Source organism: Sceloporus occidentalis, unplaced genomic scaffold (genome assembly GCF_023333645.1).
Source record: "Sceloporus occidentalis isolate IW3139 unplaced genomic scaffold, rSceOcc1.0.p SCAF_4, whole genome shotgun sequence".
Lineage (NCBI taxonomy): Eukaryota > Metazoa > Chordata > Lepidosauria > Squamata > Phrynosomatidae > Sceloporus > Sceloporus occidentalis.
The window spans coordinates 24,712,793-24,737,876 of record NW_028316984.1 but is presented as its reverse complement, the minus strand read 5'-3'; the positions used below and the strand labels follow the sequence as shown (position 1 = coordinate 24,737,876).

The 25,084-nt window shown below is 40.1% G+C and overlaps 1 protein-coding gene across 8 annotated transcripts in view; it reads right to left on the bottom strand.

Annotated features, from left to right (window-relative positions):
- The window catches only part of ANKRD44 (ankyrin repeat domain 44), a 192,358-nt gene that overhangs the window by 62,936 nt on the left and 104,338 nt on the right, over positions 1-25,084 (bottom strand). For 7 of the 8 annotated variants that reach the window (XM_089519513.1, XM_089519510.1, XM_089519512.1 and 4 more), the window contains exons 5-11: positions 20,245-20,445; positions 17,187-17,274; positions 13,903-14,045; positions 8,678-8,890; positions 7,549-7,627; positions 5,356-5,470; positions 1,714-1,796 (exon numbers count right to left, since the gene is read on the bottom strand). In XM_089519513.1, coding sequence (XP_089375639.1) covers positions 1,714-1,796; positions 5,356-5,470; positions 7,549-7,627; positions 8,678-8,890; positions 13,903-14,045; positions 17,187-17,274; positions 20,245-20,445 — 922 coding nt within the window. The remainder of the gene's footprint in view (positions 1-1,713; positions 1,797-5,355; positions 5,471-7,548; positions 7,628-8,677; positions 8,891-13,902; positions 14,046-17,186; positions 17,275-20,244; positions 20,446-25,084) is intronic. The other variant, XM_089519516.1, reaches the window with a different exon arrangement.

Here is a 25,084-nt window from a genome sequence, read left to right as displayed (position 1 = left end):
ATCTTTTAAAAAACCTTCCCTCATTTATGTGCAAGTAACATCCCTGACTTCATTGAGGATATGCAAAGTGGGCCCTCCACATTCTCTGGGGTTAGGGGCCCAGGACCCCTGTGAAAGTGGGGGAGGGACCCACAAATTAAAAAAACCACTTTTTTAAACCCACAAGAACACCTCTCTAGGAATCTCTGGGTGCTCCAGCACAACCCTACAGCCAACATCTGCTATTATTTGACCACAGAATTGCAGTGGAGGACCTACAAATGCCTAGAGAAATGTTTTCTCTAGAAATCTCTAGATCATCCAGTCTGACTTTATGGCCAACATCTGTCAGAGTCCTGCTGGAGGGCCTAGAGATCCCTAAGAGAACACATTAATCAAATCCATGAATGATCAAATCTGCAAAAGTCAAAGCCACAAATGTGGAGAGCCAAATATATTCCAATTTTTTTAAAAAAATGTAAAATGTGATGGAAAAACTCAATAAAGTGGGGGGAAATATTGATCTTATGGCTGGCAAGTTCATGGTTATCTATAGCCATTCCCATTTGTAGAAGAAGCCAAGGCTGAGGCATTAGTCATAGCTACTCAACAAAAAATAAGCCAGAATTCTCAACATTTCTAGTTTATATCTTTGTGCCTGCAGTTCAGTCCAGTGAGACTTCAACCCAAGGTGGGAAATGCTATATGGATGGAAATGGTAGCTAAACAAATAGAAGAGAGCTAATCTGCTATAGTGGTTTCAGTGCTGGACTAAGACTGTAGGAAACTTGGGAATCCCTGCTCAGCCACAGAACACACTGGGCAACCTTGGGCAAGTCACACTCTCTCAGCCTCACAGGACCACAACAGCAAACCCCTTTGTAAAAACCTCTATCAAGAAAGTCTCACTATAAGGTTCCCTTAGGGTCACTGTATGTCAGAGAACACCAAGATTGATTCAAAAGTCCCAGTTTTTGTTCCTGATCTTTCTGATTTTATACTGGATTAAAATAAATTGACCTGGGAAACTGATATAAAAATTCTCTGGTTACATTGGGAGCTGACAGAAAATATTCCTGATTAAACAAAATGTGTACGGATCTCCAAAATAAAATGGGAAAGAACAGGAAACAAAATTTGGGACTTTCTGGTCTGCATACACTATCAGAAACAACATGAAGGCAAACAACAACAACGCTGCCAGGACTGCCGCCTAAGGACTGGATCTTTGGCAGTTCTTGTGTGAACAGAAAAGTTGTCTACAAGAAGGGACTCCAATCCAGCACAGGCTCAACTTGGTCAAAGAGGTTGAGTTGGGATTCTTATGGATTCCTCCTCTCCGCTACAGCCCCCAGTACTATCTCCCCACCCTACAAGAGCAGATTTAAAGAGGCAGTAGGAAGGAGAAGCAAAACTTTCTCTTCTTTTTCCACCAGGAGGAGCATCCTATGAGTCATGTTCAATCTGCAGGAACTTAAGATCTAAGTATCTTTCTCTCTGGCCACATGTAAATTTAAAAAAAAAAAAGCATTCAGCATGCTTCAAGAATAAGAACACCAGATGAAGGGCTTTATGTCATGCAAGTAGGGCTGCGACAGTGCCATATATATGAAGCAGAACAGGAGGCTTTCGGCCATTTAAGAACATAAACAAACAACACTGAGCATCAGAAAGACCTGTTGGCACATCATTCAAACTTAACTGAGCTTTGCCGTCTCTTCTGGATTGACTTACCTGTTGACAGCAACTTCCTACAGCAGTCAGCGTGAGCATTAAGGGCTGCCAAGTGTAAGGGGAACATACGGTGGATGCCACATCTGGAAAAAAATGCCAAAAAACCTCTGGTAGAAACATTTCTTTTAAAAAACAAATGAAGTGGACCTCCCTAAATTTTTACATGCAAACCCTTGCCACAGAAGCTGTCTAGATACAGACAGATGGTCAGTATGTTATTATCTCAGGGAAAACAAGAATTGTTTCACAGCCACCAGCATCCAGTGAAACTGTGCTAGTGACAAGATACTGCAGCTTGCAATGAACAATCCACTTACTCCTTGACCCATCTCTTTTCAAACAAGAAACCTTCCATGTTGGGAATCTTGGGAATCTCTTCAACACAAAAGAATATGGATAGGGTTGCCATTTGTCCCAAAAACCTGGAAATTCCTAGGCTGAAGGGACTAAAATGTGTTCTCGTCAGTTGGGCCAGTTGAAGCAGCAAATCCCAGACTTCTCCTTCAACACAGACCAATCGGTAGGATAAAATGTGGCAGTAGCGATGAAGCAGGAAACTATGCAAGAGGACTGGCACTGACAGGAGCATCATCCTGCCCTGTAGGCTCTGGTTGTTAGTGCACAACTTATTCTTCAATTGCCTCCTTTACTTCCCCCAACAGGCCCAGAAGGCAGGAAAGGAAAGGAGGTGAGCTGAGATGGCCTTGTGTTGTGTGGTGATTGTGTCAGCAGCTTGCGCTTAAGGCTGGGCAGCACTGTGGAACTTCACTTCCAAAAAGCCTCAAGAAAGTAAAGGGAGTCCCCTTTACAACATTTATTTACAATGATCTTTCCACTTTCTGGGGCTGCTTGGAAGTCTCCCTCTCTTCACACTAATAACAAAAAAGAAGGGGGAAAAGAACTCTTATCTTGGAACTGGTACTGATGTTGAAAGTTAATGACAAAAAAGTGTGAAGATTAGGTAGTTGAATTTGCATAATCAGAATGGAAATTAATAATATGAATAATTATAATAATTTGTATAATACACAAATTAGATGCCCAGATAAAAGTGGCTAGAATATGGCAATCCTACATGTAGACATACAAACTACTAAAACAATTGGATTAATGTCTAACTGATGTAAATCCATGGCCTCTCATACAATTTCTGCCTTGTTATACACAGCCTATGGCATAATTTCTATATATAGTAATGGTGGGCAAAGCGAGGCCCATGGGCTGCACATGGGGGGGGGGGGGGCAATTTGGGGCTGCCAGGGGGTAAAAAAAAATTTCTTGCTCCCAAATGCCAAAAGATGATCTCTAGAAGATGTAAAGGTTGCAGGAGTCAAAACGTAACTTTTCCAGACAAATGTGTTTTTCCTCAAAATAGTCCTAAATATTAAATATGCTATGAGAGATCAACCTCCCATGTCTCCTAGAGGCTGTCTGACGGCAAAACAAACCAATAAATACATAAATAAACTTTTTCCTTTTTTTTTTTTTGAAGAAACAAATATGACCCTCCAAGTTCTCCTGGAATGCTAATGCGCCCCTAGTCTTCCACAATTGCCCACTTCTGATCTATAGCTTTACAGTGCTCCCTATTGAACATAAATAGGCTATCTGGCTGGCTCTCCCTTCCCCCTGCAATGTGTTCTCCCTTCTGCCATACAAAGTGCAACTGTTGACCCAGTTGTCCATTTCACTTATTCATTCCATCATCCCTTTACACATATTTTTTCTTAATTAATGGTCTTTAATGTCACTTCCTGCTAATTCCACTACAAATAAATAAATACTGCCACTAGAAGATCAAGATATGATCCTGAGAAATGATAATTCAGAATTTTCATTCTAGGTCACAGGCAGGTAATTTCCTTCTATCATGGGTATCTACTTATTCCTTGCAAGCAGGCTTCTCACTCCACTGGGCATTTCAGCCATTGGCAGAGGTGTTTTATTTGATCAACACACAGGTCACTGAAGCGTGTAATAGAAATTCTGAGTGGATAACCCAGATTGCTGAACCATTTTTCTCTCCCTGCTGTTCATTTTTACCTTAAGCACTGGAAAATGAATAGATTGATACTTATGAAAGAGCAAGCCAAAAAAAGGTTGTATTTCTCAAAGGGGTTGTATCCTGACCAGCATCCTCTAAATGTATGCAAAGCTAGTATCTAAAGATATTATTTCTCATTTTCTCTAGAAAGTAAAACAGAAAAAAGTTCTCAAGCTGTGATAAAGTATAATTACATAAGGTTTCGATATACTGGGTACAACTGAACAAAATTAAGCATATGTTGAGTTTCCCTTATCCAAAGTGCTTGGGACCAGAAGTGTTTGGGATTTCTGATATTTTTGGATTTTGGAATACCTGTATTTGCATACAGAGTTGGCTCTCGGTATCCGTGGATTTGCGATCCATGGATTCAAACATCCGCAGATAGCAAGGTCATGTTGTCCCCAATGGTGGTGCATGCATGTGGCAGCACCAGCATTAGGGACAGCCCTGGTTGTCCCCAGTGGTGGCGCATATACGCTGCCATGCCGCCACTAGGAACAACAAGACCCGTTGTCTCTCGCGGCATGACTGCATACACACGCTGCCATTAGGGACAATGGGGGCTGTCCCTAAGGACAGTAGAGCTACATGGCTGCATCACCACTGAAGTTCCGTTGCCCCTAATGGCAGCACGCCCGTGTGCACATGCCACCATTGGAGACAACGGAACTCGAGCATCCATGGATTTTGCTATCCACAAGGGAGGAGGTCTGGAACAGATCCCCAGTGCATACTGAGGGCCAGCTGTACGTACATGAGATATCTTGGAGATAGGACCCAAGTCTAAACACAAAATTCATTTATGTTTCATATATAACTTGTACATATAGTCTGAAGGTAATTTATACAATATTTTAAATAAATCTGGGCATGAAACCAAGTTTGTGTACACTGAACCATCAGAAAACAAAGATGTCACTATCTCAGCCTCCCATGAGAAAAATTTTGGTTTTTGGAATATATCAGACTTTGGAATTCCAGATAAGGGGTCTCAACCTGTACAAAATTTTACTCTCACTGACTGCAATGGAAATATTTGAGCATGTGTTGTTTTGTTCTACCACAACTTTGCAAATGGGGTTGGCAAAGTGTGACCCTGGGATAGTATGTGCCCTCCACAACTACTGAATCCTCAGACCAACCCCCAAATGAGAGGGTAAAGTGCTGCTCTTGCTGTAACAATTTAGCTTTTAAATAAGCTGCAAGCCTTCCCTCTACCATCTAACATCAACATTTACTTATTTTTGAAAACTAGTATAAACCATTACCCACTTTGGGTTTTTGTTTTTTGATTGTCCATGCAGCCTCTGGGCAGTCCCAGGGCACAAATTCATCCGTCAGTCCTCCCACAGTTGCCCATCCCAGCTTATTTGATGTCACCATCAATTACATAGATGCCTTTAACAAAAAATGAGTATACCAGCCATAGAATTCATATTCCACATAATATGTTGCACACTTGCTCACACATTCATAGCAAAGCTCATACCATCATTGTTCAATGGACAACAAAGGTATACCGTACACACAAAAATCCTCATTTCTACTTTCCATATAATTTGATACCTATGTACAGTATTCCATCAGATACCTACTTGGTAGCATCAGCTCCACTCGTTATTAGAGTGTTAATCAAAAGTTCATGTCCATATCTTGCAGCCACGTGGAGAGGTGTGTTGCCATCCTTATCAACACAGTCAATTTCACCTCCTGGAAATCAAGTGCATTTCAGTCACTAGAAATTTCACATTTGTAATTGTTTGTTTATTTATAACATGTATTTATCACCTCTTGATCCAGCAGGGCCTCTTAATACAGATCACCTACTAATAGAAGCCCAGACAAGACAGGAGGGTACGCATTAATATTTTCATCATTCACAATTCAAATAATATTTCAGGCACAGTGTGGCTATACAGGCAAATCATTAACTGTGCTTTCACTGAGTTGCTACAGCAATGAGAACACAAACTCATAAAGGCTTTCCTGATAGTGTTCCAAAACCCACAAAATTATCACCATACTATGCTGTTTTCATAATTTCCCTTCATTTCTATAACGGTGCAAATACTGTAAGTTTGTTTGCCTTCAAGATATCCTATAACCCCCTTCAGCCAACTATACAGTCATTACCATATAAGTAAATAATAAAATAATATAAAAGGTCATTATTATCTCTTTAGGCATTACTATATGGATTAGTACGTAACTACCCCACCCAACCATGTAACTGTTTACATATCTGTGGCTTTATTGCACTCCATCAGAGGAATAAAAAAAGTGAGCGGAAATCCATAAAAGCTAATGCTAAAATATAATTCTCAAAGGTGCTGCTAAATTCTTTCCTCTCTTTTCCTTTTCATGTAGTCTTTCTCTTTTCAAATCCTCCACCATTACTGCTCTGAATGCAGTTAGCAAGTTCATCTCCACTTCTGCCTTATGAAGGCTGAAGAATTCTCTCCTTTGATTCAAAAGCAATCTCAGAACAGAGTGGGAAGGGGACTAGGTTTCTCCCGCACATCCTCCAGGCTACCACACCAGCATGTCCAACCGAACCAGAAGTGATGTCACAACCTCTCTAGTTTCATTTGCAGCCAAAACTTTTTTTATAGTTTTGGGATACATGGAGGACTTGGGATGTTGTAGGGGCATATTGTTGTATCACGTATTGGGGAGATGCAACTATGGGGTGAGTTTATGCAGTAAATTGACTAGTAATTACGCTTGCTATTAGATTTTCAGCCTACTTATTGTTGTAGGTACTGTTTATATTGCTTGTATTTCTGTATATTTATAGCCGCTAGACACTGACACATTGAATATTGAAAATTATTCCACTGATGAATATCATCAAAACAACTCCACAAGTTCCCAGGAGTAGTTGTTTGCCAGCTGCCATTACAGACTGTATCTGTAAGGACCTGACTTTTTTTCTTTGTCTCTTTTCATCATGTTATGGTTGAAAGCAGTTGTTTATAGTGTAACGACGTTATGAATTGTCAGAATTTTATTCAGGTCCGCGTTTATTTTGTACACTTGTTTACCTGCATGGACTGTTGGTATTTATATAGAATTATTAAAGACTAGAGTTGGGAGAGGCCAGAAGAGCCATCCAGTCCAACTCCCTGCCATGCAGGAACATACTAGTAAAGCACTCCTGAAATATGCCCATCCAACCTCCATTTAAAGGTCTCCAAAGAAGGAGAATCCCCCATCCTCCAAGGCATGTTTTATAGCTGTCATACTGTTCCCATTTTTTTGTTTGAAGTTGTTTTATTATTTATTATGGGTCATGTTTAATATGTGTACTTGTGACTGAGACCCTTCCCCCTTGTACTCTTGCTGTTAATTAAGGAATCATGTATAGGGACACTTTTCTGTCACTGAGAACTTCTAGCAGACCCATGGATAGTCAAAAAAGTGAAACAAACATGGAAGCAACTAAAGCTGGCTGGAGGGGAGGCAGGGGCAACTTATTTAAAAGCAGAACTTCTACTCACAGGTGGTTCTTGGAAAGGCAATTCACTTAGTTCTGCCAGGAGAAAATGGAGTCTGGAATCTGGGAGGGACAACGGCAGCAAAGAAGTCTGGTGTGTGTGTGTGTGTGTGTAAGAATTTGCCTGTCCCTGATTTACATGAAGGAACGAGAGAGAGGAAGCGAAATATGGTGATATGATTATGGTGGACTGTAGGGGAGCAGAATCCACACCTTCCTAAAGTTATGGTTTCCAGTATCCTGTCTAAGAGCATGCATTAAAATCATACAGTATTAGAAAGAACCATCTTACCATTCTGAATAAGGGTTTGGGACCTAGTGAACCTCCCATGTACAGCTGTCATATGCAGTGGACTCTTTCCATCTTTACTCTATCATGAACAGAATATACAAAATAACAAAATAATAATTGCCAACTGACCATAGTTTTGTTTAATAATAACACAGGGTTAATGCATTGTCCTAAATGTTATGAATTATTCATACATTAACAGTACTGCCCATCATTCCTTTAAATAGGCATGTGACCACCTAAATTAACTAGCATTGTGGAAATGAAACAAGGACACCCAAAAACAAGGTACCGGTAGTTGCTTCTGAATATTCAGGGAAATAAATATGTAGAAGTACACACACTTGTAAAAGTAAAATATTTTTAGCCCACCCAAATGATCCTGTGAGTTTCTAGGATCTATCGAATGTGGAGAGTTCATTTGATGCAAGGATGAAGGTACTTCTGCTATTCTGTTCACAATAGTACTGAACCAAGGAGAAGACAACAGCAGAGCCCCAGAAAAAGTCAGACATGACACTATACCTGACCCTATTGTATTCCATAGCTGGTTCTGTGGGCTCTCCTGCTCCTTTTCAAGTATAGTAACAATAACAATAAGAGGCTGTCTGCCTGTTCCAGCTATGATAATAGCAGGCCACCTTCCTGGACTAAAATGACCGTTAAGCATCTCCTGGTCTCTTTTCTCACTCCTGTCTGCATTATAATGAAGACAATACAAAGAAGAGCCCATCAGTGGACAGTGATCAAAACAAGCCAACTGATCTCCTGCCCATTTTGCCTCATCACACAGTGACTGGTTGGCTATCTATAGGTGGCAACTCTAGCTAGTCTGTTCCATTAAGCCTTTTATGAAATTACCTACTTTGCTAAGTTTCCAGTGTGTGGAATGAGAGTATCGGTGATCCACTCCAAAGGATTTTGGAGAAGAGAAACAGAGTGATTGTACATGTACTTTTCTTTTCTCACATACCCATCGGCACACATACACACCCAAATACAAAACAGTGTAAGACATAATCTTGCACTTGTGTTTATCACAGCTTCCATTTTCTTGAATGAATATTAAACAGAAACAGAGTTCATGTTCGGGTAATCAAACTGAGAGGTGTAAAACTGACTGCTTTACCTGAATGTTAACATCTGCCCCATTATTCACTAGCAATTCAAGGCAAAGAGCTCCATGAGTAGAAGCAGCGGCAAAATGCAGAGGAGTGAATCCACTGTTATTAGGTTGGTTGACATTAGCTCCATAGTCAATCAGCTCATTAGCAACAGAATCCTGCCCATTATAACATGCAATATGAAGTGCAGTGTTTCCATAGATGTTCATTTCATCAATCTGCAATGAAACAAGACCATTTAATGAAATTACAGACACTAGCTCATTAGTTTTGTCAAATGCAGTACTAACTGCGTGTTGACACAGTTGGAGAATTGCATGATGTGGCCTGTTATTGTATGCATGCAAATTTCATTGACAAGAATATGCTCCAGTAAACAGTAATTAGTCAGGAAAGACACCAGATTCTATCTGATCTTAGAAGCTAAGTAGGATCAGCATCTGGTCAGTAATTGGATGGGGGACCACCAACAAATAACAGGTGCTGTAGGATATACAGTCAGCCCTCCATATCTATGGATTCTGCATCCACAGATTCAACCATCCATGGCTTCAAAATATTTTTTTTAAATTCCCAAAAGCAAACCTTGATTTTGCCATTTTATATAAGAGGTACCATTTCATTACACCATTATATATAATGGGACTTAAGCATCTGTGGATTTTGGTATTCACGTGAGGTCCTGGAACCAAACCCGAGTGGACCCACAGTATTTCAGAAAAATAAATTGACAAACCACCTCTGAGTATTCCTTGCTTAAGAAAATCCAATGAAGAATTCATGGGGTCGTCATAAGTCAATAGGTGACTTGAAGCTACATACTGTATATAGGCATGTATAAATCTAGAAATTTTGACCCCAAAACCTGGGTCAACTTATCCATGGGTAAGTACAAGTATGTACCTTAACTCTTATTTAAAAAAAAAAAAAGGAACCATTCCCTTCTCTGAGTAGAGTGGGAAAAGGCAGAGCTTAGTCCGTCCTAGGGGAAGTTACTAATAGGATGTAACTCTTGTCTTTACATTCTTTCTGACATGTATTTCCTTAGCTCTGCCTGCACCTGGTGCCTCTCCCACACATCAGACAGCACCATTTACTGAAGTTACCTTCTCAGCCATCAAGTCTTTAGGATGAGCACCAATAGTTATACCAGGCAGAATTTTGTACATTCTTTGGCATAGTTTTCCTTTGTTTCATTCTTTATATCCTTTGTTAGATGCCCCTAAATGTTACCCTCAACTTATCCATGGGACATACCAAAATCCATAATTTTGACCCCAAACCTGCCCTTGATTTATAAACAAGTATATACAGTAAACGCACAGACAACATCCATCTCCATGAGGGAGAGAGAAAGAGAAATTCTGGTGAAGAACGGCAAGTCTCAAGTTCATGCAAAAACATTTTGGATGCTTCCGTTGGGAGGGCTCCTGTTGTTGTTGTTGTTGTTGTTAACTGCTCTCGAGTCTACCTCAACCCATGGCGACCCTGTGGATGAGACATTTCCAAGGCTCTCTGTCCTCCACTGCTCTGCTTAGTTCCTGTAAATTCATACCCATGTTCTCCTTAATACAGTCCATCCATATAGCATGTGGTCTTCCTCTCTTTCTACTTCCCTCCACCTTTCCTAGCATTACTGTTTTTTCAATGAGTTCTCCCTTCTCATGATGTGCCCGGAGTACAACAGTCTCAATTTTGTCATCTTGTCTTCCGAGGACATCTCTCGCTTGATCTCCTCTAGGACCCATTCATTTGTCTTTTTGGCTGTCCATGGAATCCTCAGCACTCTTCTCCAGAACCACATCTCAAATGCATTGATTTTCTTTCTATCCGCTTTCTTCACTGTCCAGCTCTCACATCCACACCTGGTAATAGGGAATACAATGGCTTGTGCGATTCACACTTTTGTGTTTAGTTGTACATCTTTGCATTTAATAATCTTTTCTAGTTCTTTCATAGCCACTCTCTCATTCTTAAACTTCTTCTGATTTCCTGGCTGCAGTCTCCATTTCTATCAGTGTTTCATCCCAGGTATGAGAACTCTCTTACCACTTCTCTTTCTTCACTGGAGTTTATCACATGGGAGGTTAAGTGCCCAAATCCCGTGTAGAAACTGGATTTAAATACCAGGATTACCTCGCAAAAGCGGGATCGTTTTCAGATACATTAGTGGCATTGAGCATTAATCCGACATTAACCTGCACAGAAAATTGACAAAATCAGCCGCTTTTTACTTTCGGGAAAATCCCGGAAGTAAAAAGCGTCCAATTTTGTCCACTTTCTGCGAGTTAATTTCGGATTAATGCTCAATGCATCTGAAAATGATCCCACTTTTGTGGATTTAAATCCCGTTTCTGCACGGGATTTGCCCGATTCCCTCCCATGTGATAAACTCCATTGTCTAGGTTGAATTTGTCAAGATTCGCTGTTGTCATTATTTTTATTTTCTTTAAGTTCGGCAATAACCCTGTCTTTTCACTTTCTTCCTTGATGTTTCTTAGTAGTTGTTCCAGGTCTGGGAGGTTTACTGCTAGTATTATGGTGTCATCTGCATATCTTAGATTGTTAATATTCCTGCCTCCTATTTCCATTCTTCCTCCTTTTGTGTCCAAGCCTGCTTTTCTTACAATATGTTCTGCATATAAATTGAACAAGTAGGTTGATATGATGCAGACTTGTCTGACCCCTTTGCCAATTGGAACCATTCTGTTTGTCCATGTTCTGTTCTGACATTAGCCTCTTGTCCTGAGTACTGATTCCTCATCAGGACTATCAGATGTTTTGGCACTCCTATGTCTTTAAGGGCGTTCCATAACCATTCATGATCTATACAGTCAAAGGCTTTGCTATAGTCTATAAAACACATGCTGATTTTCTTTTGAAATTCCCTGGTGCGCTCCATTAGCCATCATATGTTTGCAATGTGGTCCCTAGTACCTTCCTCCTTTCCTGAATCCCACTTGGACCTCTGGGATTTCTCTCTCCATGTATGGTTGGAATCTATATTGCAGAATTTTGAGCATAATTTTTCCTTGCATGGGAGATTAGTGCTATGGTCCTATTGTTGCTGCAGTCCTTTGCATCTCCTTTTTTGTGGATGGGGATGTATATTGATCGTTTCCAATCTGTTGACCAATGTTTTGTTTTCCATATCTGTTGACACATGTAGATTAGTGCTAGAGTTGACTCTGTCAATGTGGATTGCAGCAGTTCAATTGGAATATCTGTTCCTGGTGATTTTTTATATTATTATTATTATTATTATTATTAGCCATTTCTCTTATTGCAGCTTCCACCTCACGTTTTAGAATTTGGAGTTCACCTTCATATGACTATTCATCCCACGTGTCTTTCATTTTGTTATCTCTTTTATATAGTTCTTTTGTATATTGCATTCAATGTCTTTTTATTCCTTCCTGATCTTGAATTACGTTATTTGTATTGTCATAGAGCGTCCCAGGCCTTGGTTTGAATTTTCCTCTGATTTCCTGGATCTTGTGGAATAGGTCTCTTGTTCTTCCCTTTCTGTTGATGTCTTCTATTTCTCTGCATTGATCGTTGTAGTAGTTTTCTTTATTTTTTGCACTAGCAGTTGTACTGTTGCATTCATGGTTCTTAGTTTGTTCCTATTCCCCTTTTGTTTTTCTTCCTTTCTTTCCTTTATTGCTTGTAGAGTTTTAGCTACTCCTACTGCTATCAATAAAAAAATACTGTACAGATTTTCATATTTTACCCCTTAATGGATTTTCTTTTGCAGAGAAAACTGACTGAAGTGGTGAAGAGAAAACATGGAAAGATTACCAGTGGAAGCCATCACTGTCTGGACCTCCTGTAAAAAGCTATGGAAGAGATAGGGTGATGGCACAATAAAACCCTTGTCCAGAAGTACTCTTTGTGAACAGTACTAACATAAGAAAAAAAAGCTTCAACACAGGTGAAGCTTTAGACCCATGATCTAACAGTTCACCCCAAAATGGCAAGCTGGAGTCCCCCAGCTCAAAGCATGAGCTGCTGACAATACTGTACATATATTTCCTTTTAGGAGTGAGTACATTCATATGTATCCATTTATTTATAAATGAAATAATGGAATACCCCAAAAGGAAATTATTTGTGCTGCTCTTTTTTTTTTTTTTTAATCTTTTATTGTTTTTCCACAATGAAGAAACTACAACTGCAACAACAAAAAACTTCCAAACAATAAGTGAACAATAATTCAACCAGAACTAACATGTGCTGTTCACAATGTGCGGTCACTTATTGGCTGTCCTTGAGGTTATTCACAAATGTCTTATCCATTCTTAGAATGCTCTCTTCCAGACATTCAAGGCACACTGTGGTGGGTCCAAATCTCTGAAGTCTGTATTTCCAAAGAGATTAAAATGGAAATGGCATTTCCTCAGATATGTCTGTTATTGTTTCATCTCTAACAGTTTTTATCCTGGAGATTAGCTTTTTACCGAGTGGCACAGGTCGCATTCAGTCCTGCCAGTTTCTAACTGTCAGACCTTTCAACCCCTTGTCTAGTTGCTCCAAATAACAGCAAGATGAGTTCGTTATGCTTTAGCAACTTTTCATTCCAAAAAATGACAGAATCACCAGAGAATCCTTTGGTTTTATGATGATGGTGGTGATAATGATTACCAATTCTAGTAGAAAGACAAGGCTTCTACCACTTCTACCTCTAACTGCCACAGTCTAGATTAAAATGCCTTAGTGTATTGCTGAACTGATTATCCATTTATTCAGCTGTGAGAATGATTAAATGCTGCCTGCTAAAGTTGCATTCCAATACATCTGGTGGGCATTACGTTAGGGAAGACTGCTTAGAAAATATAGAAAGTATCTGCCAACCATTTATCCTCACTTTACAGAAATACAACTGGTATATATATCAAGGTTTCAGTGGTGCCCCTGCATGACATTTTATATTCTCATGGTTATCTAAAGCACAGTGGGAAAAGGATGTCAGGATAATCACACCTAAACCTGTCAGTCTCAACAGTTATGGTATATTAGCGTCATGGTCAAGAAGTATGAGAAAATCCATTATCCATATGACAAAAATGGTTTCCTTCATAAACCTTGTCAATGAGAGAATAAATTTTAGAAAGCACTGAAAATCTAATTTCATAGCAGAATGGAAGTCCAGTAGTGAGGAATTATACCTATTAAATTACAGCGTTCAGTTCCCACCAGCCTGTTAAAGATAATATTAATTGCTTCTTACTTCCACGCCAAGATTGAGGAGGTGTTTCACTACATTGATCTGCCCATTGGATGCCGCAGCATGAAGAGGAGTATAACCCTTTTTATCTTTACATGTTACTTCAGCACCATGACTAATCAGCAAGGAAACAACTTCCAAGTGGCCTTAGAAATGAGGGGAAGAAACAAAAGAGAGCATTAACTACATATTCTTGTGGTGTCATTTTCTTATACACGGATCTTGATGTCAGCATGTCTTCTTGGGCTGCAGAATTGTTCACATTTTGCAAAAAAGGCAAGTGAAAAGTTTCAGGCAAACTGATTTTAAGAGAATCAAATTTCAGTTGTCTAGTACACAGGAGAAATGTATCTTGACTATCTGTTGACTGTGGCCAAACAGGCTGAAATTGTGAATCCTATTTATGAGGAAGTGAAAATGGAGTGAGTGTATCCATGCTATTAAAGGATAGGCAGAGTAACTGTGGTTGTCTTACTAACAGACGTTGGGAGGCAAAAGCATGTTAAACTGTCCGTCCTCAGCCAAGGGTTCATGCTGTCTCTAGATATTTTGGAGGTGCGTGTGTGTAAAGAAGAGAGAGAAATACTGTCAGGAGAGCTTAACTTTGAGGGAATGCAGCTCTGATCTAAAACAATTTGAAACAGAACAAAGGGGTGATGAAATGCTGAAGTGATTTTAAAAAGGGGAGCAAAACAAACACACAGAGAAGAACTCCTCAAGTCTAGCAGTAAAGGAGGCCGTTATACAAATCATTTTTCAAAAGAAAAAGTAATTTAAGTATTTATATGCTGAATTCTACTTTTGGCAATGGTTCGCTGGGTTTTTAAAGGCAATTTAAATTCAGAAATCCTTTCCTTTTGACAAAGAAACATTCACAGCTGGTTATAATTAACAGTGTCTTTTCGGTTTCAGCCTTTCCTTGTGTAACCACACAACACAGTTATCTCAATAATGAGCCTTTTCTTTTTGCCTGAAACAAAATCTATTGGCAAAAAGATTTCTAAACATTAAGCCATGATCAAAACACCTTCTCTGTTACCAAATATTCCTAAGAAATAGCAAAATAATCCAGCTAATAACTGTCAGGCTGGTGTCACACTTCCTTGAATTGAAAGTAAATCTATGAGAGAAGGGATATGAATTAGTGATATTTGTTCGGTTCAGCTTCAGAATGCTTCAGAATATAGAATAATTTTATTCTATCTTTATTTACTAACTATGCTATTATTAATTGCAGCTAAAAGTTGGTCAATGTTCAGGTCTTCCAACAGTCTAAAATTAGCATCATTCAAAGAAGGCATTGAGATGATCTTTTTAAAGCATGAGTCACTGCTGTTATACTGGCAATCTGCAGATGTCCCACTGACCTTGTGCCCAGCTCAGCATACCAATACAATGCCAGAGGAATTGAACAACTTCTTGTAAAATATGGGTGACTTTTCTCTGGGACATACTAGGGACAATGGGGTGGGATTTATTTCAATGATTTTGTCCCACATTTTAGTCAAAAATCACTTATCTCAGGCTTACAATCTAAAAGACATAGTCCTTGGGTGTATCTACACTGTGGAAATAATGCAGTTTGACACCGCTTTCATGGCCATGGCTCCATCTTATAGAATCATGGGATTTCTACTTATGCGAGACACAAGCATTCTTTGACAGAGAAGACTAAGGACTTGTACAACTACAAATCCCAGGATTCTGTATGATGGAATGACAGCACCTAAAGTGGTGTCAAATCAATTATTTCTAAAGTGCAGATGCACCCCTTAATTTAGGGTTACATTCTAAAAGATGTAATACCCAAAGGGTGGGCAGAGGAAAAAACTGAATTTAGGCATTCGCTTTAAGTTACAGAAGTGACCATGTTCACTGCTAAGATGGTCCCAATAGCAGTAACTATAGTTGGCCTTCCATATCTACAGATTCTGCATCCACAGATTCAGCCATCCACAGATCAAAAATAGCTCCCCCATTCCAAAAAGAAAACCTTAATTTTGTTGTTTTATATAAAGGACACCATTTGTCTACACTATTGTATACAGTGGGACTTGAGCATCCATGGATTTTGGCATCCATGGTGGTGTGGTCCTGGAACCAAACTTCAGCAGATACCAAGGGCCAACTGTATTTGTATGAGGTTGCAGAGGAATGTGGAACAGCACATATCTACCCATCATGTCCTTAGTACATGCTGATTGCCAATACAACATACATTTCCTGCGTGCAGTCCATTCTGCCAAAGAAACAGTGGACAGCAGCGCCTTTTGGTAGGTGAACAGACAACACAGATACCTGTTGTATGGATAAACTTATGAAACTGGAATTTTTCAACCATCTCTGAAAGTCTGCCAGTAAGCGGAGACAGAACTAAACTGGACAATAAATGTAGATTTCCCCCACCTCAAGGAACAATCCACTAGTAAGTCCTCATTTCCTGTGTCCATAAAATGTAGCTGTAGGAAGGCATGTTCCTGTATATAATGTATAAGTCTAGAAATTTTAGTTAAACATTTGGCCCAAAAAACCTTGGTCGGCTTATAGAATCATAGAGTTCAAAGAGACCACAAGGGCCATCCAGTCCAATCCCCTGCCATTCAGGAAATCTAAATCAAAGCATCCCCGAGAGATGGCCATTCAGCCTCTGCTTAAAGACCTCCAAGGAGGGAGACGCCACTACACTCCAAGGTCAATACAAGTACTGTACGTTAAACGTAGAGTAGAGTGGAGAAATGCTGGAGCTTCATCTATACCAGGAGCACCTAAAAGAAGCACTGATCCACCTCTCATCCACTCAGCCATTAGAGTAAGCAGAAACAGTTATGCCTGCCAGAATTTTATAAATTATTTGGCATCATTTTCCTTTGCTTTGTCCTTTACATCTTTTGTTACAGGCCCTTAGACTTATCCTCAACTTATCCACGGCTCATATCAAAATCCGTAAGTCTGACCCCCAAACTTGTACTCGACTTATACATGACATCGACGTATAGTTGAGTCTATACAGTATTTGCTTGTTAGGTGCTTCCACCTTTCATCTGGCAGCCAAAAGAATGGAGCAAGGGGAGGGAAATGTAGAGACGAAGCAATCTGGTGACAAATGTACAGTTAGAGCAGTGTGGTAACACTTTATGGCTGGGATAAGAAGCGTCTGGAGACTTTCTTAACAATTTGTAACTTTTTAATCTCTATACTGTCCTATATGTATGCAGACGAATGCCTGGCCTTTACTACCAACCATGTTGTGACCATTTTGTCAACCAGAGAAAAAAAGACACTCTCACCCATATATGCTGCCCAGTGCAAAGCTCTTCGGTCCTTTTTGTCAAAGGCATTAATATTTGCCCCTTTTGCCAAAAGCAAGTTCACCATCTAAAACAAGCAAGCAAACACACAAAATGAAAAGAAAAAAGCAGGTTAATTATTGTAGAAAGGCTGATAGTCCTTTTAATGTTAACTGCTGGGTCAAGTCAAAGATATTTATGAAGTAATGCTTGGATTTTTAAAAAAGTACTGTGGAATATGAGGCACTTCTTACAGTCACTTGCCTGTAACAATAATTATTATTATATATTTCCATTCTTACAAATAAAACTTTAGCAGTTTCAATTAATCTTAAAGGTGGCTTAACAATAACTTCTAGCGAAGTGCCTCTTACCTGCACCAATTATTTGGGGGGAGCTGGAGGTGAGATAGGATATAATCACCACACAGCAAATGTGCTGCATTTACTAAGGAGTTTTCTTTTGTCTTCATTCATAAGGCAGATAAGCCAAAAGACCAGAAACAGAGGAAGTGGGCAGCTTTGGTCCTGGCACACCTGGAGGAATTCCCAGTTCACCAAACATGAACACATCAATAATTAGCTATCAGCAAGATAAAAAGGTAAGCTATTCTCATTGACCTCTAGGGAAACTCATGCTAAAATAATAATAATAATAATAATAATAATAATAATAATAAAGAAACCTTGCATAATCTGCATAATTTTTGCTCTCTGCTCCTAGAAATTTTTGTCACAGTTAGATTCATAACTGGGAATAATTTAAAAAATAAACAGGAATAGAATACTGTGGGTTATTTTGGTCCTTCTGCTGAAGGGATGTGAATCCTAGGTTAAATTGACTATTACAGTATAGATCAGGTCTGGGAAACTGCAGTGTGTCCAGGGGCCAGTTTTCAACCCTGGAACCATTCAAGGGCCACATGGATTGCCAAACAAACAAAACCCTGAAATGGCTAGAAGTCACTATTGAAAAATGGGTATCTTTGTGTTAAACTGTGGCTGGAGGGGTGCAATCTATTTATAATAAATAAATAAATAGCTTTATTGCTTCTCCTTTTTGTGCCAGAAAACAAGAGGAGTTGGGGGGGGGGGGCTCAACAGGTGCAAAAACAATTTTGGTGCCCCAAGACTACACTTTGCCTATGTCTATTATTGGTCTATGTTTATTATCTGATCTACACTGACTAGATCATAAATGGGAAACTTAAGGCTCTTGCCCCTCCTCCCTCCTGTCCAGCCAATAATCACTGTAAATACCTGAGAAATACACTGACAGATATGCTCCTTAGCTGTTTTCAGTACTCACCAGCCGGGCCGGGTGGGGGCAGAATTGGATCTGTGTGTATGTGTGTTTTGTATATTTCTGTGCCTTTGCCTATAAATAATAAGAGGAAGGGGGAACCTAGGATTTATGCCCTACCAGCTCCAGCCATGTCGACTGCTAGAATTCCTACTAAAAATAACACAAGATCCTACTTCAAAGTTTTCCTGAGTTAAAATGGAAAAGGAGCTAGGATGCCATTAGCCATTCTGTGCATGGAGTGATGGTGTTTTTACCTTTAGTTCACAAAAGGAGTTTAACAAATCACATTCAGTAAAGAATATACCACCTGTTCCTGGCAGAGATTCTATGCTTTTGTATTATATGCCACCTACATTCCAGATCGTGAGCAAGAGATTAAAGGTAGATAATTGAAACATTATCCTGAAATATTTTATCCATTAAAAGTCCAAATTATTATAGGTGCTTTATAGCAGATGTCTGTTATACCCTGAACTATCTTTTTGGTAATCTTTTCACAGTCCTTTTATAATTAGTGGGAACATTGTATTTCACTACTTGGCTATGGATCACTGTCACACAAATATGGGTATATGAATTTGGATTTCAGATAATATCATACTTATAGATACAGCCATCACAAAGAGATCTTATCCAGAATTCTAGTAGGAATCCAAAGGCATTATTTTTAAATAAAACTGAAGGCTGGAGAAAAAATATTAGAAAATATTTAATCTAAGACCCTCAATGTCTTTTTACTTTCCTCAGATTTACTGACTTTTCAATACTAATTTCTTAGCGCAAGGAATTCTACCATTCATTTTGAATTCACAATAAAGAAAGGTTGGTTTTGCTTATGCTTAATAAAAGATGTATTAAATAGTTATCAGAAAGCAACATTTAAATGAAATTTCTCTCTGATATGTGTGTATATTGGGGTGGGAATCAAGCAGCACTCCAGATGTTGTCAGACTACAACTCCCAGTGGTCCTCCCCATTGGCTATGCTGTCTAAGATTCCTGAGATTTACACTTCAACAACATCTGGAGGGCCATGCGACTCCAATCCAGTGCACAAACATGATTACTATATTTTATGGGGTAATCTTGAACTTCAGACATATTCTACAACAGCCTTACTCAACACAAACTGCCCAGATGTATGCTCTGTTTTCAACCATCCTCAGACAGCATGTTCATTATGTTGATCAAAGTGATAGGAGTTGCAGTCCAACACATCTGGAGGGTATCAGGTTAGAAAAACTAAAGTTCAAAACACACTGTAGAACTAATCCAGTTTGAGACGGCTTTTTTTGCCCTGGCTCAGTGCAAGGGAATCCTGGGAATTGTAGCACCATAGCTCTCTGACAGAGAAGGCTAAATGTCTTACAGAATCACAGTTCCCAGAATTCCCTAGCATTGAGCCAGGGCAGTTAAAGCGGTCTCAAACTGCAGTGTGTTTTGGATCTAAGTAGTTCTGCAGAAGTGATGAAATTCCAGGAGAAATGCAAACCGTTTTAAGATTTTCTTGGGCACTTCTGTAACTGTCTAGTCAAAAACTTCACAGTTTGTTCCAGGACAGTTACAGAGAGCTGCTGTCTGGTTCTCTCCTGCAACAAAAGAACTCCTGTTCCACTTGGTGGGGTCTGCTGTAAGAAATGCTGGCAGGAGCTTGGTGCTAATACCAAGTACTGAAACTAAGGGAGATGCCTGTTTCCCCCTCTACTGACAAGAATGGTTCCAGGTTAGAACAGAGGAACGATTAGGCCACTCACTTCAACATGGCCATTGAGAGCTGCATGGTGTAACGCGGTTCGACCCCCTCTGTCAGAGACGTTGACACTACTCAGAAGTGGAATGATCACTTCTGCACACTTCATGGCTTTATTTGCAGCTGCTACATGCAGGGGTGTCTGCCAGTTCTTGTCCCGTGCGTTGACATCGGCTGAATGCTTGATCAATACTTGCACTGCTTCCTACAATGACAGCACAGTAAAATCTTACAAACAAGCATTTATTGCAAACTAAAGATTGTGCTTATGAATCTTCAGTTAATGCTGTCTAGTGGCCACTTCTTCCTTCTGCTCTAAGGACAATGAATACTAAGGAGATATTCAGTCATGTAACCCACCACCCCAGTGCATATTGAGGTAGCTCAGTCTCTTTCTGGGGTCTTTAATTGGTGGAAGTATCTGAATTAAACGAAACAATTATCTAACAAGTGGAAGTAGAATTGCTACTGTCAACACAATATGTTTAGATACGTTCATATTAATTTACTGCATGATCCCAAGCAAATAGATTACTTTGTGGAGCTTACCTCCTGGTCAATAGGCTTTGGACTGCTAATTCAAACACTGTATTTATTGGGTTAATCTAAATTCTAAAACAGTCAAGTCATGTATTGTATTAATATTACATCATATCTTAGATTATTATGCATTGCCCTTTGTACAGAGGTAGATGACATATTAATATTTTCAAATCTAACCCACCTGTTAAGAACAGTTTTCTGTTGAAAGTCAATTTCTAAATGTTTATTTACAACAAAGAATTGATTCTAAAATATGATTTGGGCTGCCCTTTGTGTGAGCATTATAAGTAAAGTAAAATATCACCTTTCTGCATGACCTCTTATGATGTCAATGACATAGAGTGGTTTTGTTTTTTGTTTTTGTCTGTTTTAAAATTACCAAAAAATATCCACTAACTCTTTCAATCTTGCTTTTTATTTCTTTCTTCCACCTGGTTGGTTAATATAAAAGTCATAAGCAGATTTGTTGCTGTGTGCCTTCAAATCATTTTTTTTTACTTATGGCAACCCTAAAGTGAATCTATCATGATGTTTTCTTCATAAGATTTGTTCAGTTTGATTCGCCACTGCCTGCCTATGAGACAGCGGGTTTCCGTGGCTGAGTGGAGATTCGAACCCCGGTCTCCCAGACTCCCAGTCTGATGTTCAAGCCATTACACCACATTAGCTCTCTCACAAGTAGATACTATGGCCCCAAATCCAATTGCTAGTCCCTAATTAGAGCAGACCTACTGAAGCAATGGCTTAACATTAGTCAATACCAAGTGTTGATTTATATAATGAATGAGCAAACCAATTCAGTTGGATTTAGGCTTTGGGAGACATGGAGGGGAGTATGGATTGATCATTAGGTTTATTTTCTTGGAAATTTTATAATTTCACCTCCTCTAGCAATGCTAATCAATAGCAACTGCATCCAATATGTACAAATTCTTTGGCTTACCCATTATAATAACAGTTTGCCAGTGGTGAAAATCCATGACTTACATTTATCAAAAAGTGCTAATTACTGAGACACAGGGATGCAAGTGAAGATCAGTCACCTCTTCCATTGAAGAGAAAGATGGTTGGAGAGTGAAGGGACAAAGACTTGTAAGGAGAGCCTGTCTTCCACAATAATTCAGTGTCTTCAAGTCACTTCTGATTTATAGCGACCCTAAGGTGAACCTATCACGGGATTTTCTTAGCAAGTTTTGTTTAGAGCTTTTATCAGAGGCTGAGATAGTGTGACTTGCCCATGGTCACCTGGTGGGTTTCCACTGCTGAGCAGGGATTCAAATCCTGGTCTCCAGAGTCATATTCCAACATTCAAACCACGACATCTTACAGCAGCCTCTGCTGGAAGATAATCTTTTATCCCAGAATGTTTTTAACACAGTGTTGATCTGGGGCAATTCGAGCAAGAAAATGGTGGCCTTTAATAGATACTGGTATCCATCCTCCCCTGAAGGAATACTGTAGAAAGACAGAATATCCGGGACTTTATCTGGGGTGTGTGTGGATTGAAAGCCAGGGAAAGCTACAGAAGCTGCCATGCTGAGACTACCATAAAAAAAAAAAACAAGGAATATTTCCCATCTCCCCCTTGTACACCTCTCTGCATCTGTTTCACAATATATTAAAATTGAATGGGGTCATCCCTATTCAGTTCAACCTTGCAGTCATTCTGAAACAAATGCACACACCTGAAATAAAGAAAAAACAAAACAAAGATGAAGCTGAAACCCTTGTGGCCCACATTTCTACTCAGTTGCAAAATTCATGCAGCAGTATGTGTGACTGACATTTTTATAATGTACACCCACTGTCAGAGAAAATAAGACAGAAAAAGGAACCAACCCACTCTTAGAATACTGAAATAACATTCTGTTCACAAGGAAGAAAATTCACCTTTTCAACTCATGCCCTACATAATATAAGTTTATTATGCATGTATCTGAATCCCCAGTGTGTCTCCTTATCATTTTCAACCAGCATAATTTTCATGATAAACGGAGATGTCTGTTGAATTCTGTCTCTGTAAGCATCTCCGTTCGCCCCATTTTCAGATGATGCAAACATTTTGTAGGTTTTCACCTTCTCATCTCTTTAAGGTGGATTAGTTTTCACATAACATGGACATCACTCAACCTATGACCATTTAATCCCATTTGGCAGGTGATATTTTAAATGACTCATTTGCCAACTAAAAGTGAGGTACAGTCGGCCCTTCTTATACACGGATTTTTTATACACGGATTCAAGCATACACAGTTTGAAAATGTTCCAAAAAAGTATAAATTTACCTTGATTTCCCATTTTTTATAAGGGACACCATTTTGCTATGTCATTATATTTAATGGGACTTGAGCATACACGGATTTTGTTATACACGGGGGATCTTGGAACCAAACCCCAGCATATAACAAGGGTCCACTGTAGTATCCAATCAGTGAGAGCAGGTTTTATCTCTCTCAGGCAACAAAGGCTGCATGTGATTAAAGGGGCCTCCAGACTTTTCCTGGAAGTAATGTGCCTATACCATCCCATCTTCTACACACTTTCTCCTGCAGACATCCAAACATGATACAAGGACAACTGGAATGAAGAGCTGTGCAGCTTTGAGAGTGAGACCTGTAGCATGACCTCACTACTTCTTTAACATCATGGAGAACCTTCACTCACAAGAGGCTATGCTGTTTGTAGCAGTACTGCTAGTAGGGTCTCCCATATCAGATGGATTTTTGCTGAGGAGCAGACTAAATGTGCCAAACAGCTACCAGGCAGTTGAAAGAGGACCTCTCAGAGACAAAGGTAGTGATACCATAGCTAACATTTGTTAGTACAGTAGTGCAGAGAAGGAGGCAATATAAACTCCTTTTAAATGTCTTTTTCCATTCAATCCAAAATGGAAAAAAAGACAGTGTCAGAAGATGAAACTCCTAGGTCAAAAGGCACTCAATGTGCTACTGGAAAAGAGCAGAAGACAAATAATGCTGTGGCTAATTACTTAATTGAACTGAAGTCAAAAAGACATTCAGCTGCTGACATGCTCAGAGGTGAAAGGAAAGTTGCACGATATCTATTATAGGAACATGGAATGTGTGAAGCATGAACATGGAATGTGTGAAGCATGAATCAAGGGAATTTTATCTGTCCACTGAGGCTTTGCTGCATCCATACTGCAGAAATAATCCACCTTGACAGCACTTTAACTGACATGGCTCAATGGTATAGAATTCTGGGAATTGTATTTTGTTGTGGCACCAAAGCTCTCTGACGGAAAAGGCTAGATGTCTCACAAAACTACAATTCCTAGAATTTCATAGCATTGAGCATGGCAGTTAAAGTAGTGTCAGGCAGGATTATTTCTGCAGTGCAGATGCAGTCATAGTAAAACCAGAAATGAAACATGTGAACCTTGCAATACTTTGTGTGAGTGAGCAAATGAACAGGCTGGCCCAGTGTCATCAGGGGCTAGCCTGAACACTGAGTGCCCTCCCTCCATAACTGTCATCTTTCGGCCATTGAGGGAGAGAACAGGCTGGCCCAGCGTCATCAGTGGCTGGCCTGAAGACAGAGTGCCCTCCCTCCATAACTGTCATCTTTCGGCCGTTGAGGGAGAGAACAGGCTGGCCCAGCGTCATCAGTGGCTGGCCTGAAGACAGAGTGCCCTCCCTTCATAACTGTCATCTTTCGGCCGTTGAGGGAGAGAACAGGCTGGCCCAGCGTCATCAGGGGCTGGCCTGAAGACAGAGTGCCCTCCCTCCATAACTGTCATCTTTCGGCCGTTGAGGGAGAGAACAGGCTGGCCCAGCGTCATCAGGGGCTGGCCTGAAGACAGAGTGCCCTCCCTCCATAACTGTCATCTTTCGGCCGTTGAGGGAGAGAACAGGCTGGCCCAGCGTCATCAGTGGCTGGCCTGAAGACAGAGTGCCCTCCCTCCATAACTGTCATCTTTCGGCCGTTGAGGGAGAGAACAGGCTGGCCCAGCGTCATCAGAGGCTGGCCTGAAGACAGAGTGCCCTCCCTCCATAACTGTCATCTTTCGGCCATTGAGGGAGAGAACAGGCTGGCCCAGCATCATCAGTGGCTGGCCTGAAGACAGAGTGCCCTCCCTCCATAACTGTCATCTTTCGGCCGTTGAGGGAGAGAACAGGCTGGCCCAGCGTCATCAGTGGCTGGCCTGAAGACAGAGTGCCCTCCCTCCATAACTGTCATCTTTCGGCCGTTGAGGGAGAGAACAGGCTGGCCCAGCGTCATCAGTGGCTGGCCTGAAGACAGAGTGCCCTCCCTCCATAACTGTCATCTTTCGGCCGTTG